General features: G+C 71.8%; 2 protein-coding genes and 1 long non-coding RNA gene across 3 annotated transcripts; all 3 read left to right on the top strand.

Annotated features, from left to right (window-relative positions):
• Positions 1-421: 421 nt before the first annotated feature.
• On the top strand, positions 422-1,372 carry LOC309891204 (pecanex-like protein 3; the record flags this gene model as incomplete). The annotated part of the gene is made up of 2 exons (XM_082785582.1): positions 422-614; positions 1,160-1,372. The coding sequence occupies exons 1-2, from the start codon at positions 462-464 to the stop codon at positions 1,370-1,372; spliced, it is 366 nt and encodes a 121-aa protein (XP_082641708.1). The 5' UTR covers positions 422-461.
• Positions 1,373-1,821: 449 nt separating this feature from the next.
• LOC309891203 lies at positions 1,822-3,813 on the top strand. The gene is made up of 5 exons (XR_014319482.1): positions 1,822-1,922; positions 2,012-2,042; positions 2,170-2,265; positions 2,371-2,670; positions 3,021-3,813. It is a non-coding gene; the product is annotated as an uncharacterized lncRNA (long non-coding RNA).
• Positions 3,814-5,972: 2,159 nt separating this feature from the next.
• On the top strand, positions 5,973-13,603 carry SIPA1 (signal-induced proliferation-associated 1). The gene is given in 14 exon segments (XM_082785581.1): positions 5,973-6,734; positions 7,359-7,480; positions 7,969-8,157; positions 8,714-8,747; positions 8,750-8,887; positions 9,533-9,636; positions 9,714-9,871; positions 10,403-10,946; positions 11,709-11,980; positions 12,454-12,728; positions 12,814-12,884; positions 12,970-13,057; positions 13,321-13,410; positions 13,498-13,603. Coding segments are annotated over 14 exon segments (2,907 nt in total). The 5' UTR covers positions 5,973-5,986; the 3' UTR covers positions 13,572-13,603.
• Positions 13,604-13,758: the final 155 nt, after the last annotated feature.

The raw sequence follows: 13,758 nt of genomic DNA, 5'->3' as shown, positions 1-13,758 counted from the left end.
GCTGCGCTGCGCATGCGCCGAGCCCTTCCCCGCTCCTCCCCCCTCCCTCCCTCCCTCCCTCCCTGTGCGAGGCGCGCATGCGCGGCGGGGAGGGGCGGGGGAGCGGATTCCCGCTACCAGCGCGCATGCGCGGCTCGCCTTCAGACTGGGCGGGGCTGCCAAGGGAGCGCGGCACCACCGCGCATGCGCCGCCGGGAGGGGGGGCGTGGCCGCGCCGTTCCCGGCTGGGCGGGGCCTCGCTGCATCCACCGGCGATGGGGGCGGGGCATGGCGGGAGGGCGCGGCGCATGCGCAGTGCGCAAAAAAACAGCGGGGGGCACATGCGCAGGGTACGGAGGAGCGGAGCGGCGCATGCGCGGTGCGGGGGGGGGCGGGCCGGAAGAGGACGTGACGTCACGGGCGCGACCCGGAAGCGGCGGCGGCGGCGGCGCCGTTGCTAGGGAGGGAGCCGGAAGCGGGCGATGGGCGCGCGGTGGCGGCAGGTGGCCCGGCAGAGCCTCTGGGCCTCGCTCACCGGCGGCTGCTTCCTGGACCCGCACCTGGGGCCGTTCGCCAACTGCTTCCACCTCTACGCCTGGCTCTTCCTCCTCGCGCTGCCGCTGCTGCTCTACACCGTGAGCGCCGGCAGCCCCCGGGACCCCCCCCCCGGGACCCTCCCCCCGGGACGCCCCCGTGCCCCTTTGTTGATTCCTGGCCCTGCCCGGACCCCCCGGATCCCCCCTGGGACCCCCCAGGACCCCCCAAATCCTCCCAGGCTCCCCTGGCTGATGGCTGGGACCCCCCAGAGCCCCCCCAGGACCCCTCAGAGCCCCCCCAGGACCTCTCTGACCCCCCCCAGGACCCCCCAGTTCCCCCTAAACCTCCCTGGGCTCCCTCAGATCCCGTCTGGGACCCACCAAGCCCCCATAAATCCCCCTCAGACCCCCCCCCGCACCCCCCAGAACCCCCAAACCCCCCTTAGACCCCACCACGCTCTTCCTGACCCCCCCACGCCCCCTCCCAGACCCCTCAAATCCCCCCTGCAAGCCCCCAGGACTCCTCAGTTCCCCCCCAGCCCCCCCTAGGTCCCCCCAAACCCTCCCTTAGCCCCCCAGATCCCCCCTTAGCCCTCCTCCCGACCCCCCCAGACCCTCCTGACCCCCCCGTGCCCCCCCCCCAGATGCTGCCGCCGGGCCCGGGGGTGCTGGGGCTGTACTGCGGGCTGGTGGCCGCGTTTTTCGGGGCGGTGAAGGCCGTCAACTTCCGCCTGCACGCCGCCCTCGACCGTGGCGCCCAGCCCCATGGCGACCCCCACCCGCCCGAGGACGAGGGGGGGGCAACGGCGCTGCTCGGGGACCGGGGGGGCGAGGAGGGCGACAGGAACACACGGTGAGTGGGGGGGGGGGCGCTATGAGGGGCTGGGGGGGGATATGCGGGGCTGGGGGGGGCTGGGGGGGGTTACTTGGGTCTTGCAGGGGTTCTGGGGGTGTCCGGGGGGGGCTATTTGGGGGCCTGGGGGGGTCTTGGGGATCTGGGGGGGTCTTTGGGTCTTGTTGGGGGGTCTGGGGGGGGAGTTTTGGGGCTCCGGGGGTGCTCTTTGGGGTCTGGGAGAGTCCTGAGGGTGGTTGGGAATGGGTGGGGGGGCTATGGGGGGCTGGGGGGGGTCGGTGGGGGGCTGGGGAAGTCCGGGGGGGGGTCCAGTAGGTCTGGGGGGGTCCCTGGGGCTCTGGGGGGGGGCTCTTTGCCATCCAAGGGCTTTTGGGGCCCCCCCATTGTTATTGCTGGGGGGGGGGCAGTCCCTGTGCTGCCCCCCACACACACTTTGACACCCCCTCCCCCACAGTCCCCCGGGGGGGGCTCTGGAGCTGACGGAGCTGCGCCGCCCCCCCCTTGCCCCCCCCTGCAGCTCCCAGCCCTCGCTCTGCGGCTTCAACCAGCTCTCGGTGAGTGGGGGGGGGACACAAAATTACCGGGGGGGGGGGCACCCCTAAACCCCCCCTGACCCCCCCCAAACCTTTCTGTGCCCCCCCAGGAGCTGCTCCCCCAGCTGGACGAGCCCACAGGTGAGTGGGGGCTGCGTCTCTGCCTCCCCCACCCCCCAATTGCCCCCCTCCCTGGCCCTTGTGACCCCCCCCGGCCTCGTGTGCCCCCCCCCCAGCACCTGACCCCCCCCCTTTGGCCCCCCCCCAGACCTCCAGCAGCTGCTGTGGGGGCGGGGCAGCACCAACGGCATCGTCACCGCCGCCGACCGCCACCGCCTGCGCCGCGACCCCCCCGGGGGCACCGGTGAGTTGGGGGGGGCCCCCCAAAAAAAATTTCGGGTGGGGGGGCATCGTTTTGCCCCCCCCCGACTTTATTTTTCTTTTTTTTTTTAAATAAATGTCCCCACAGGAGGCTGCCCCCCCCCTGCTGCGGATGTGCCCCCCCCCTCAGCAGTGCCGGAGCCCCCCCGTGGTGGGGGGGGGAGCGGGGGGGGCACCCCCGGCACCGCCTCCACCCCCCTGGACACCCCCTCGCCGTGGGGGGGGGCAGCGGAGCTCAGCCTGGCCTCCAGCCCTTCCTCCCCCTCCTCCTCCTCCTCCCTCTCGGCTGAGGCCCTGCCCCCCCCCCCGGTGGCCCCCCCTCGCCGAGACTGACCTGGAGGCGCCCCCCCCCCCGCCTGCCGGGAGGGGGCAGGAACCAGGGGAAGAGGTGAGTGAAGGGGCGGGGGGGCATCGAGGGGGAGTTGGGGGGGTTCTGCCCCATTCTGGGGGGGTCTGGGGGGGGTCTGGGGTGGGACTCGGGCATCCTGGGGGGCTGGGGGGGGCTCCTTGGGTCTTGGGGGGGTCCTGGGGGGGGGTCTTGGGGTCTGGGGGGGGTCAGCCCCACAACCGGCTCCCCCCTCAACCCCCTTTTCGCCCCCCCCCAGCACTGCAGGGAGCCCCCCCGTGTCGCCACCACCCCGCGCCCCCCTTCTCCGTCCTTGGCTCCCCCCGCAGGTAACCTCCCAGTGCCTCCCAGTACCTCCCAGTGCCCCCAGTAACCCCCCATTCCCCCCCCAGGTGAACTGGGAGCGCGTGCGACCACCCCCTGGGGCAACCCCCACGTCCCCCCCCCTCAGCCCTGAGGCCTGGTGCAGGTGAGTGACCCCCCCGGGTGGCCCCCCCCACTACCACCACCCTAAAGGGATCGGCGTGGGACAGACGTGGCCCCCCCAGCCCCAAAACTGGCCACGTGTACCCCAAAACTGGCCTCGGAGCCCCAAAACTGGCCCCATCCACCCCAAAATGGGCTCCAGGCACCCCAGGAGTGCTCCCAGGACACCAAAAGTGGCCCCATTCACCCCAAACGGGGCTCCAAGCACCCCAGAGCTGGGCTCAGAACCCCAAAACGGGCTCTATGGACCCCAAAACTGGCCTAGGGCAGCCCAGAACTGGCCCCATGACCCCAAAAGTGGCCCCGAGCACCCCAAAATTGTCTCCAGGAGACCCCAACCCCTCCCAGTTACCCCCAGGACCCCAAAACGCAGCTTTGATCGATCGGCCTGCCCCAGAACCTGACCCCCCCACCCCAAAAAACCCCTCCTGGAACCCAAAAACACTCCCTTGTGCCCCAAAACCTCCCCCTGACCCCAAAACCGCCCCCCCTCACCCCCCATGCCTCCCCCCAGGCTGCTGTGTGCCCCCCCCCACGGTGCAGCCCCCCCCGGCTGGTCCCGACCCCCCCACGGACAGCAATAAGGACCCGGGACCCCCCCCGGACCCCCCCTTGTGCCCCCCCCTCCCCGGGGGGGGCTGGACTCTTTTTGAGGCACTTTTTGCTTTTATTTATTATTTTTTTCTCGGGGGGGGGAAGGGTGGTTACAAAAAAAAAGCAAAAATACAAAAAAATACCCAAAACCACCCAAAATGAGCCTGGTCGTTATTTCCTGCCGCTCTGCCAGGTGGGTGGGGGGGGGGAAGGAATTTAACCGGGGGGGGGGCGTCCCGGATGCCCCGGGGGGGGGTCACAGCGGCCGGGGGAGGAAGCGACGGAGGGGAAGGGCGGGGGCACGGGGGGGGGGGGGGGGGGAAATCAACCGGCTCCGTCCCAGCGCCGGCAGCGGGGAGCGAGCGGGGGCCCCCCCCGGAGCCCCCCCCGGTGCCCCCCCCACCCTGCGCACAGTGCGTGGCCCCCCCCCTTGGCCCCCCCCACGGCGGTGACAGCGACAGGGCGGGAGAGAGGAAGCGAGGTAGGAGCCAGCGGGGCCCCCCCAAATTTCCATGCCCCCCCCCCGGCACCGAGCGCCCCCCCACTTCCAGGGATCCCCCCTTCCCTCCAGGGACCCCCCCCCACTTTTCTAGAGCCCCCCCCCTGCTGCAGGGACCCCCCCCTTTTTTAGGGACCCCCCCTCGCCACCACCCCCCGAGTGCCCCCAGGGCTTTGGAGCCCCCCCCCCGGGGCAGCGTGGGGGGGGGGGGGGAGTGGTGCTGCGGGGGGGGGGCTTTGCATGGGGGGGGGGGCTTGTACAGGTCGTTGGCGCTGGGGGGGTGTCACGGTCACGCACGGGGGGGGGGTCGCACGGGGGAGATTTACACGAGGGTTTGGGGGGGGGGCACATTTGGGGGGGGGGCCTTGCACGCCTGGTTCGCACCAGGGCTTTGCACGTCGCGGCCTTGCACGAGGAACTCACACGGGGGGGGGGCTCACGCACGGGGGGGGCTCACTCATGGGTGTTGCACGGCCGCTCGTGCAGGCCCCGGCCCCCCCCCGCCCCCCCCTTCAGTCCCCTCAACCCCCCCCTCGTGCAAATCCCTGTGCAAGCCCCTGGCCCTCGAGCGAGGCTTTTGCACGGGGGCCGTGGCCTTGCCCCCCCCCCCCCCCACAACAGGGCCCACGGCTCCCCCACGTCTTGGGGGGGGGCAAAACGGTGGGGGGGGGCGGGGGGGGTCCCTCAGGAAGGGGGGGACCGGATACCGGGACCGGGGGGGGGAAGCGGGAGCGGGGGGGGGGGGGGCTGGACGCGCGGGGTCACGAGGTCAGCGGCGGCCCTGGGGGGGGGGACCTGGAGGTGAGGGGGGGGGGCGAGGGGAAGGGGAGGTGGGGGCTGCACACGGGGACCCCCCCCTCGTGGTGTGGGGGTGGGGGGGGCAGCCCTTGGGGGGGGGGCAGCAGGGCTGCGGGGGGGGGGCCGTGGCCCCCGGCACTTCCCGTATGGCAGGAAGCCGCCGGCGTCGGCCGGGCCCCGCGGCCCCTCCCCCCCCTGCAGAGCCCCCCCCCCCGCACACGGGGCCCCCCCCGGCCCACGGGGACCCCCCCCAGCTCTGGTCCGGGCCCACCCCCCCAAAGGCTGGGGGCTTTTTTTTTTTTGGGGGGGGGGGGGGGCAGGAGGGGCAGCCCCCCCCCCCAGTGCCAGGCTGGGGCCCATTCGGCTGGGTGGGACCTGGGTGCCCCCCCCCCGGAATTATTTTTTTTGGGGGGGGGGGCATTGGTAAATTTGGGGGGGGGGCAATGGGGTGGGAGGGAGCACGAGGACATGGGGGGGGGGCAGGGACAGGCCCAGAGAGGGGGCGGGGGGGGAAAAAGGGGGAGGAGCCCCCCCAGCCCCCCCCGACCCCCCCCGTCCTCTTGCCCCCCCCCAGGTGCCGCCGTCGCCCCCGCCCCCAGCGAGAGCAGCGCCCGCGGCCCCCCCGCGGCCCCCCCATTGACCCCGGCCCCGCCGTGGGAAAAGGGGGCGGGGCCTCCGCACGCGGGAAATCCCCGCAGCCAATCGGGGCGCGGGCCCCGTTCCCACGCTTCCATTGACAAATCCCGGCCGGGGGCGCTGGGAGCCCGGGGGGGTCCCGTTAAATTGGGGGGGGTCCCATTAAGCCGGGAGGGTCTCGTTAAACCCGGGGGGGTCGCTTTAAACCGGGGGAGGTCCCGTTAAACCGGGCAGGGGCTCAGCTTTAGCGGGGGGGGGGTCCCAAAGGGCTCAGTGAAAGCCGGGGGGGGGCCAGCACTCGCAGGGGTCCCCGGAGGGGGGGGGGGTCCGGGGCGGGGGGGGGCCATGCAGTCCGACGACCTCTTCCTCCGCAAGATGCGGGGGCCCTCGTCCCGGCCCCCCCCCTCCCCCGGCCCCCTCAGCTCGGCGGGGGGGGGCGGAGCTCGTGGGGGGGGGGCCCCCTCCCCGCCGCCGTCCCCGGGGGGAGGTGGAGGGGGGGCCCCCCCAATGCAGCGCAGCAGCAGCGAGGCCACGCTGGGGCCGGGGGGGGCCGGGGCGGGGGTCTCCAACCCCCCCCGCGCCCGTGCCCACAGCCACGAGGAGCCGGGGGGGCCGGGGGGGGGCAGCCCCTTGGCGCGGCGCTTCCGCGACCCCCTGGTGCTGCTGGGGCTGGGGGGCGAGGGCGAGCCCGAGGGGGGGCCCGACTCCTTCCCCCGCCCCCCCTGGGCCCCCTTCGTCGCCCACTACGACGTGCAGAGCCTCCTCTTCGACCCCACGGAGGCCCCCCCGGCCCCCCCGGACCCCCCCGGCACCTCGGGGGCTTCGGCCGCCCACCTGGGCCCCGAGGAGCCCCCCAGCCCCGGGGGGGGGGACGAGGACGCGCTGGTGCTGAGCTGCCCCCGCTTCTGCTGCGAGACCGGGGGGGAGCAGGAGGAGGGGCTGGCCCCCCCCCGAGACCCCCCCGGGCCCGGCCACCTCCCCAACGCCGCCGTGGCCGTGCTGGAGGAGCCCCCGGCCGGCTCGCGGCCCCCCCACGCCATCGAGCACAGCGATGCCGGCGCCGACTACTACCGAAAGTACTTCTACGGCAAGGGTGAGCTGGGGGGGGGCACGGGGGGGCTGGGAGTGGTGTTGCACGGGGGTGTGGGGTGTTGCACGGGGACGTGGGGCTTTGCACGAGGACGTGGGGCGTTGCACGGGGGTGTGCAGCATTGCACGGGGACGTGGGGCGTTGCACGAGGACGTGGGGCGTTGCACGGGGAGGTGGGGCGTTGCACGGGGGTGTGGGGCATTGCACAAGGACATGGGCATTGCACAGGGGTGTGAGGCACTGCACGGGGGTGTGAGGCATTGCACGAGGACATGGGGCTTTGCACGGGGCCGTGGGACATTGCACAAGGACATGGGGTTTTGCACGGGGATGTGGGGCATTGCACGAGGATGTAGGGCTTTGCACAGGGATGTGGGGTGTTGCACGAGGACATGGGGCATTGCACGGGGGTGTGAGGCACTGCACGAGGACATGGGGCTTTGCACGGGGGTGTGGGGCATTGCACGAGGATGTAGGGCTTTGCACGAGGACACGGGCATTGCACGAGGTCGTCTCCCGCTGCACAGTGCACAGGGCCATTGCACGAGGCTCTGGCTCGTTGCACAGGCGCTGTGCAGTGCTCTGGGGGGTCTCACAGTGTCCCACCCCCCCCGTGCCCCCCCCCAGAGCACCAGAACTTCCTGGGTGAGGACGAGCGCCTGGGGCCGGTGGCCGTGTCCCTGCGGCGGGAGGAGAAGGAGGGCCCAGCCCCCCAGTACCTGCACCGCATCATCCTGCGCACCAGCCAGGTGGGGGGGCCGGGGGGGGCGAGGGGGTCCTGGGGAGGTGGCTGGGGGGAGTCCCAGGGGTTTGGGGGGGGTCACAGAGGGCTGCAGGGGTCTGGGAGGCAGTGGGGAGGGGGGCACAGGGATATTTGGGGGGAGGTCACAGGGATTTGGGGGGGGGCAGGGGTCTGGGGGGGGTACCGGGGGTCTGGGGGGGGTCCCAGGGGATTGGAGAGGGGGGTCTCAGGGTTTTGGGGGGGGTCCAGGGGTCTGGGGGGGGTCCCAGGGGTCTGGGAGGCTCCAAGAGGATTTTGGGGGGGGTCTCAGGGTTTTGGGTGGGGTCCCAGAGTACTGAGGGGGGCTCAGTGTTTGGGGGGGGTGCTCCCAGGGGTCTGGGGGGGGCTCCCAGAGTATTGTGGGGGGGGGGGGTCTCAGAGTTTGGGGGGGTCACCGCAGTGGCCTGGGGTCTCCCAGAGTGTGACGCTGCCCCCCCCCCCCCCCAAAAAATTCAGCTGCGGGCGCTGCGGGGCTCGGTGCTGGAGGAGGCGCTGCCCCCCGGCGCGCGCCCCCCCGGGTCCCGCGGGGTGCCCCCCCGCAAGCTGCTGGAGCTCCTGGTGCCGGGGCTGGGGCTGGGGGCGCTGCGCCTGGCCGGCCCCTCCCCCGCCGTGCCCGACACCCTCCTCAAGCTGGACGAGCAGGGGGTGAGCGGGGGGCGGGGCTTGCACCACGGGGGGCGGGGCTTGCACCAGGGCTGGGGGTGCACGGGGGGAAGGGAGGGGTGAGCTCTTGCAGCGGGGCTTGCACCAGGGTGGGATTAGCATTGCACGAGAGGGGGGGGCTTGCACGAGAGCGGGGTTTGCACAAGAGTGGGGCTTGCACGAAAGTGGAGCTTGCACAAGAATGGAGTTTGCACCACACCGGAGCTGGGGCTTGCACAAGGACTGGGTTTGCACAAGGATGGGGCTTGTGTGAGAGCGGGGCTTGCAGCAGGGTGGAATTAGCATTGCACGAGAGGGGAGCTTGCACAAGAGCAGAGCTTGCACAAGAGCGGGGCTTGCACAAGAACAGACTTCGCACCACACCGGAGCTGGGACTTGCACGAGGACAGCGCTTGCACCAGGCTGGGGCTCACACAAGGCTGGGGCTTGCACGAGGGCAGAGCTTGCACGAGGACAGAGCTTGCACAAGGGCCAAGGTTTGCACGAGGGCTGGGCTCGCACGAGGGGCTCCCGGTGCCACCGGTTCTCGTGCCCGCAGCTGAGCTTCCAGCGCAAGGTGGGGGTGCTGTACTGCCGGGGGGGCAGGCGTCGGAGGAGGAGATGTACAACAACGAGGGCGCGGGGCCGGCCTTCGACGAGTTCCTGGCGCTGCTCGGAACCCGCGTGCGCCTGAGAGGCTTCCAGCACTACCGGGCACAGCTCGACACCAAGAGTGAGCGGGGGGGGACACGGGGGGGGGACAGGATGGGGACATGGGGACAGGATGGGGACATGGGGACAGGGTTATGGGGACGGGGATATGGGGATGGGATGGGGACATGGGGATGGGGACATGGGGATGGGATGGGACAGGATGGGGACATGGGGACGGGGATATGGGGACGGGGATATGGGAATGGGGACATGGGGGTGGGATGGGGACAGGATGGGGGAATGGGGATGGTTTGGGGACAGGACCGGGACACTGGGATGGGGACACGGGGATGGGATGGAAACGGGACAGGGACACGGGGATGGGGACAGTGGGGACGTGGGGATGGGACGGGGACACAGGGAGGAGAACACAAGGATTGGGACGGGGATAGGATGGGGTGGTGGGGGTGGGAAAAGAGAAATGGGATGGGGATGTGGGCACAGGGACATGGGGACGGGGACGTGGGGACGTGGGGAGGGGGACACGGGGACACTCATGGGGACAGGGACATGGCTGGGTGTAAGGACGGGGAATGGGATGGGGTGTGCAAGGGGACACAGGGATATGGGGATGTGGGGATGTGGGGACACAGGGGGCTATGGGGACACAGGGGGACGCGGGGACGGGGTGGCAGTGGCGGGGGCTGCAGCCGTGCCCCCCCAGCCGACTCGACGGGCACGCACTCGCTGTACACCACGTACCACGGCTACGAGGTGATGTTCCACGTCAGCACCATGCTGCCCTTCACGCCCAGCAACCCCCAGCAGGTCCGGATCGGGGCGGGGGGGAGGGGGGGGGACAGGGCTGATTTTGGGGTGCTGACCCCCCCCGTCCCCTCCCCCAGCTCCTGCGCAAGCGCCACATCGGCAACGACATCGTCACCATCATCTTCCAGGAGCCGGGGGCCCGGCCCTTCTCCCCCCGCGCCATCCGCTCCCACTTCCAGCACGTCTTCATCGTCGTGCGGGTGCACGAGCCCTGCACGCCCCAAACCTCCTACAGGTGGGGGCTGGGGGCTTGCGGGGGGTCCCAGGGGTGCTGTAGGGTCCCCGGGGGTGTTGTAGGGTCGCCAAGGGAGGCACACGGTGCCCATGGGTGGTGCAAATTCCCTGTAAGTTTTGCACAATCCCTGTAGGTTTTTACACAAGCCCTGTAGGTTTTTCACGATCCCTACAGGCTTTGCATGACCCCCATGGGTGTTACAGGGCCCCATGGGTCTTGCACAGTCCCTATAGACATTGCACAGTCCCTATAGCTGTTGCATGGCCCCAGTAGATGTAGCATGGCCCCTATAGATGTTGTATGGTCCCTATAGGTGTTGTATGGCCCCTATAGATGTAGCACGGCCCCTATAGATGTAGCATGGCCCCTATAGCTGTTGCATGGCCCCTATAAGCATTTCATGGCCCCTATGGCTGTTGCATGGCCCCCGGAGCTCTTGCAGGGTCCCTGCAGACCTCACAGTCCCTACAGACATCCCACAGCCCCCACAGCCCCCATGGGTGCCCCCCTCACCCCCCCGTTCCCTCGCAGCGTGGCGGTGACGCGCTCGGAGGACACCCCGCTCTTCGGCCCCCCGCTCGCCCCCGGGCAGCGCTTCCTGGGGGGCGCGGGGCTGCGGGACTTTCTGCTGGCCAAGGCCATCAACGGGGAGAACGCGGCGGGCCGGGGGGGCCGGCTGGGGGCCATGGCCGCCCGCACCCGCCACCAGTACCTGCAGGAGCTGGCGCGCGCCCACGCCACCGGCCCCCCCTTGGCCGCCCTCCCCAGGGGGCTGCCGGCGCTGGGGGGCCGGCGGCGAGCCGGGGGGGGCGGCGGGGGCGCGGCGGGGGCGCTGGTGTGGGGGGCGCGGGCGCGAGCCCCCGGGGGCCCCGAGGTGCCGTGCCTGCTGGGGGTGGCGGCCGAGCGGCTGGTGCTGGCGGCCCCCCACCCCGGGGTGCTGTTCAGCGCCGCCTGCCGCGACGTCCTGGGCTGGGCCTTCGCCGACGGCGGCCTCGAGCTCTTCTATGGGGCCGGAGACTGCGTGGGGCTGAGGCTGCCCCACGGCGCGGCCCCACAGGTGGTGGCCAGGCTGCAGGTGAGGGGGGTGTGGGGGGGGTGGGGGGGGATGTGGGGGGGGTGGGGGGAGATGGGGGGTGATGGGGGGCGATGGGAAGTGGTGGGGTGAGCAATGGGGGGTGATGGGGGGTGATGGGGGGAGATGGGGGGTGATGGGGGGTGATGGAGGGTGATGGGGGTCAATCGGAGGTGATGGGGGGCAATGGGGGGAGATGGGGGGTGATGGGGGGAGATGGGAGGTAATGGGGTGGGTGATGGGGGGCAATGGGAGGTGATGGGGGGCAACGGGGGGACATGGAGGGGGATATGGGGGGTGATGGGGGGAGATGGGGGGTGATGGAGGGGGATATGGGGGGTGATGGGAGGCAATGGGGGGGGCAATGGGGGGTGATGGGGGGGATATGGGGGGTTGGGGGTGATGGGGTGAGCAATGGGGGTGATGGGGGGGTGGGTTTGTGATGTTAACGGTGGTGGGGTGCCCCATGGGTCCACGTTGGGGTTTCCATGGCTCCATTTTGGGGTACCCCTTGGGTTTGTGGTGGGTTCCCCATGGGATTGCATTGGGGTTCCATGGGTTTGTCCTGGGGGTCCCCATGGATTTGTTTTGGGGCTCCCCATTCGGGTTCCCTATGAATTTCTATTGGGGTCCGCATGGGATTGTGCTGGGGTCCCCATGGGATTCTCTTGGGATCCCCATGGCTTTCTCCTGGGGTCCCCACGGGATAGCATCGTGGTCCCCACAGACCCCCCCCGACCCCCCCCCGTGTCCCCTGTCCCGCAGGCGGTGACGCGGGGCTGCGAGGCTCGGGAGCTGGCCCTGCCACGGGGGGCCGGGGGCCGCCTGGGGTTCCGCGTGGCGGGGGACGGGGTGGTGACGGCCGTGCAGCGCTTCTCCTTCGCCGAGACCGCCGGGCTGCGCCCCGGGGCCCGGCTGCTGCGCGTCGCCCGCCGCCCCCTGCCCACCCTGCGCCCCCGCCGCCTGCGCGCCCTCCTGCGCTGCCCCAAGGCCACCCTCACCCTGCTGCCCCCCGACCGAGACGGGCGGCCCCGGAGGTCAGTGCCCATGGGGGGGGGGCTTGGGGGGGGCATGGGTGGAGATGGGGGGGACGGGGGAGATGGGGGGGACAGGGGGACATGGGGGGACGTGGAGGGGGACATGGGGAGATGGGGGGGATATGGGGACATGGGGAGGAAGGGGGACATGGGGGGAAGGGAAGTTGGGGGGGGATATGGGGGGGCATGGGAAATGGGGGACAGATAAAGGGACATGGGGAGGGGGGGGGACATGGGGGGGGACATGGGAGGAGATGGGGAGGGTGGGAGGAGATTGGGGGGGACGTGGGGGGGCGTTGGGGATATTTGGGGACATGGAAGGGGGGGAGGGGACACGGATATGGGGGCACGGGAGGAGGTGGGGATGGGGGGGGATGGGATTGGGACATGGGGAGGACATGAGGGGAGATGGGGACGTGGGGGGGGGCACAGTGTCCCCCCCACGTCCCCAATCTCCCCCCCGTGCCCCCCAGGAGCTTCTCGGAGCTCTACGCCCGGTCGCTGGAGCAGGGCCGGGGAGGGGGCTCCGAGGGGGGGCCGGGGGGGACATCGGCGACAGCAGCGACAGCGGCGACAGCGGCGACAGCAGCGACGGGGGGGGCACGGCGCAGCGGGGGGGCACGGGGGGGCTGCGCCCCGACACCCTGCGGCTGCTGCGCTCCCTGGCGCTGGCCGAGGAGCCCCCTGGGACCCCCCAAGGACCCCCCCCCGGGACCCCCGAGAGCCCACGCGAGTGCCCCCCAAACCCGTGAGTACCCCGGACCCCCCCCATAAATCCTTGGGCCCCCCCCCTGCCGTGACCTGACCTTTGACCCCCCCGTGCCCCCCCCCAGGCAGCCCCTGGCTGACCCCACGCCTGACCTCCTGCTGCCGCACCGCAGCCCCCCCCCCGCACAGCGACACGGTGAGTGGGTGCCCCCCCCCGGCCCCGGTGTCCCCCCCCCATCCCCACACCCCCTCTGACCCCACGTCTGCTCCCCCCACCCCAGGGAGCCCCCCCGGATGCCGGTGGCTCTGTGCCCCCCCCTGAAGCTGGAGCCCCCCCAGGCCCTTCACTGCGGCACTCGCTGGGCAAGCGTGAGTGTGTGCCCCCCCCACCCCCAAACCCCCCCCCGTGTCCCCAAATGTGCCCCCCCCCCCCCGTTCCTGGGGGTGTCCCCACGTCCCCACCTGGGGGTGTCCCCATCCCTGGGGGTGTCCCCACCTGGGGGTGTCCCCGTTCCGGTGGTGTCCCCATTTGGGGGTGTCCCCATTTGGGGGTGTCCCCTGTCCCTGGGGGTGTCCCCATCCCCGGGGGTGTCCCCATGTGTCCCCCCCCCCCGTGGGTGCCCCCCCCCCAGTGCTGGCAGAGCCCCTGGATGAGGAGTGGGATTCCATCGCCCGCATCGCCGCCGCCTGCAGCAGCATCCTGGAGGCGCTGGCACGGGAGGGTGAGTATTTTGGGGGGGGGGAGGGGGAAATGGGGGGCTCGTGGGGAGGGGGCTCACACCCCCTGCTCCCCACCTACAACCCCCCAGGGCAGCAGCTCCCAGAGCCCCCCGGCCCCACGGACCCGCAGACCCCGAGCCAGGCGGCCCCCGACGATGAGTGAGGATGGGGAGGGGGCTGCGGGGGGGCTTTGGGGGGCTCTGGGGGGCTCAGGGGGGTTTGGAGGGACTTTGGGGGGCTCTGGGGGGGCTTTGGAGGGGATCTGGGAGGATTTAGGGGGGCCTTGGGGGGCTTTAGTGGTCTCTTGGGGTGGGAGTAGGAGATCTGGGGGGTCTCTGAGGGGTCTGGGG

This window comes from Aythya marila (genome assembly GCF_965140915.1).
Source record: "Aythya marila genome assembly, contig: HAP1_HAP1_SCAFFOLD_1145, whole genome shotgun sequence".
Taxonomy (NCBI): Eukaryota; Metazoa; Chordata; class Aves; order Anseriformes; family Anatidae; genus Aythya; species Aythya marila.
The sequence above is the reverse complement of the archived record's forward strand: the minus strand, read 5'-3'. Positions and strand labels throughout refer to the sequence as shown.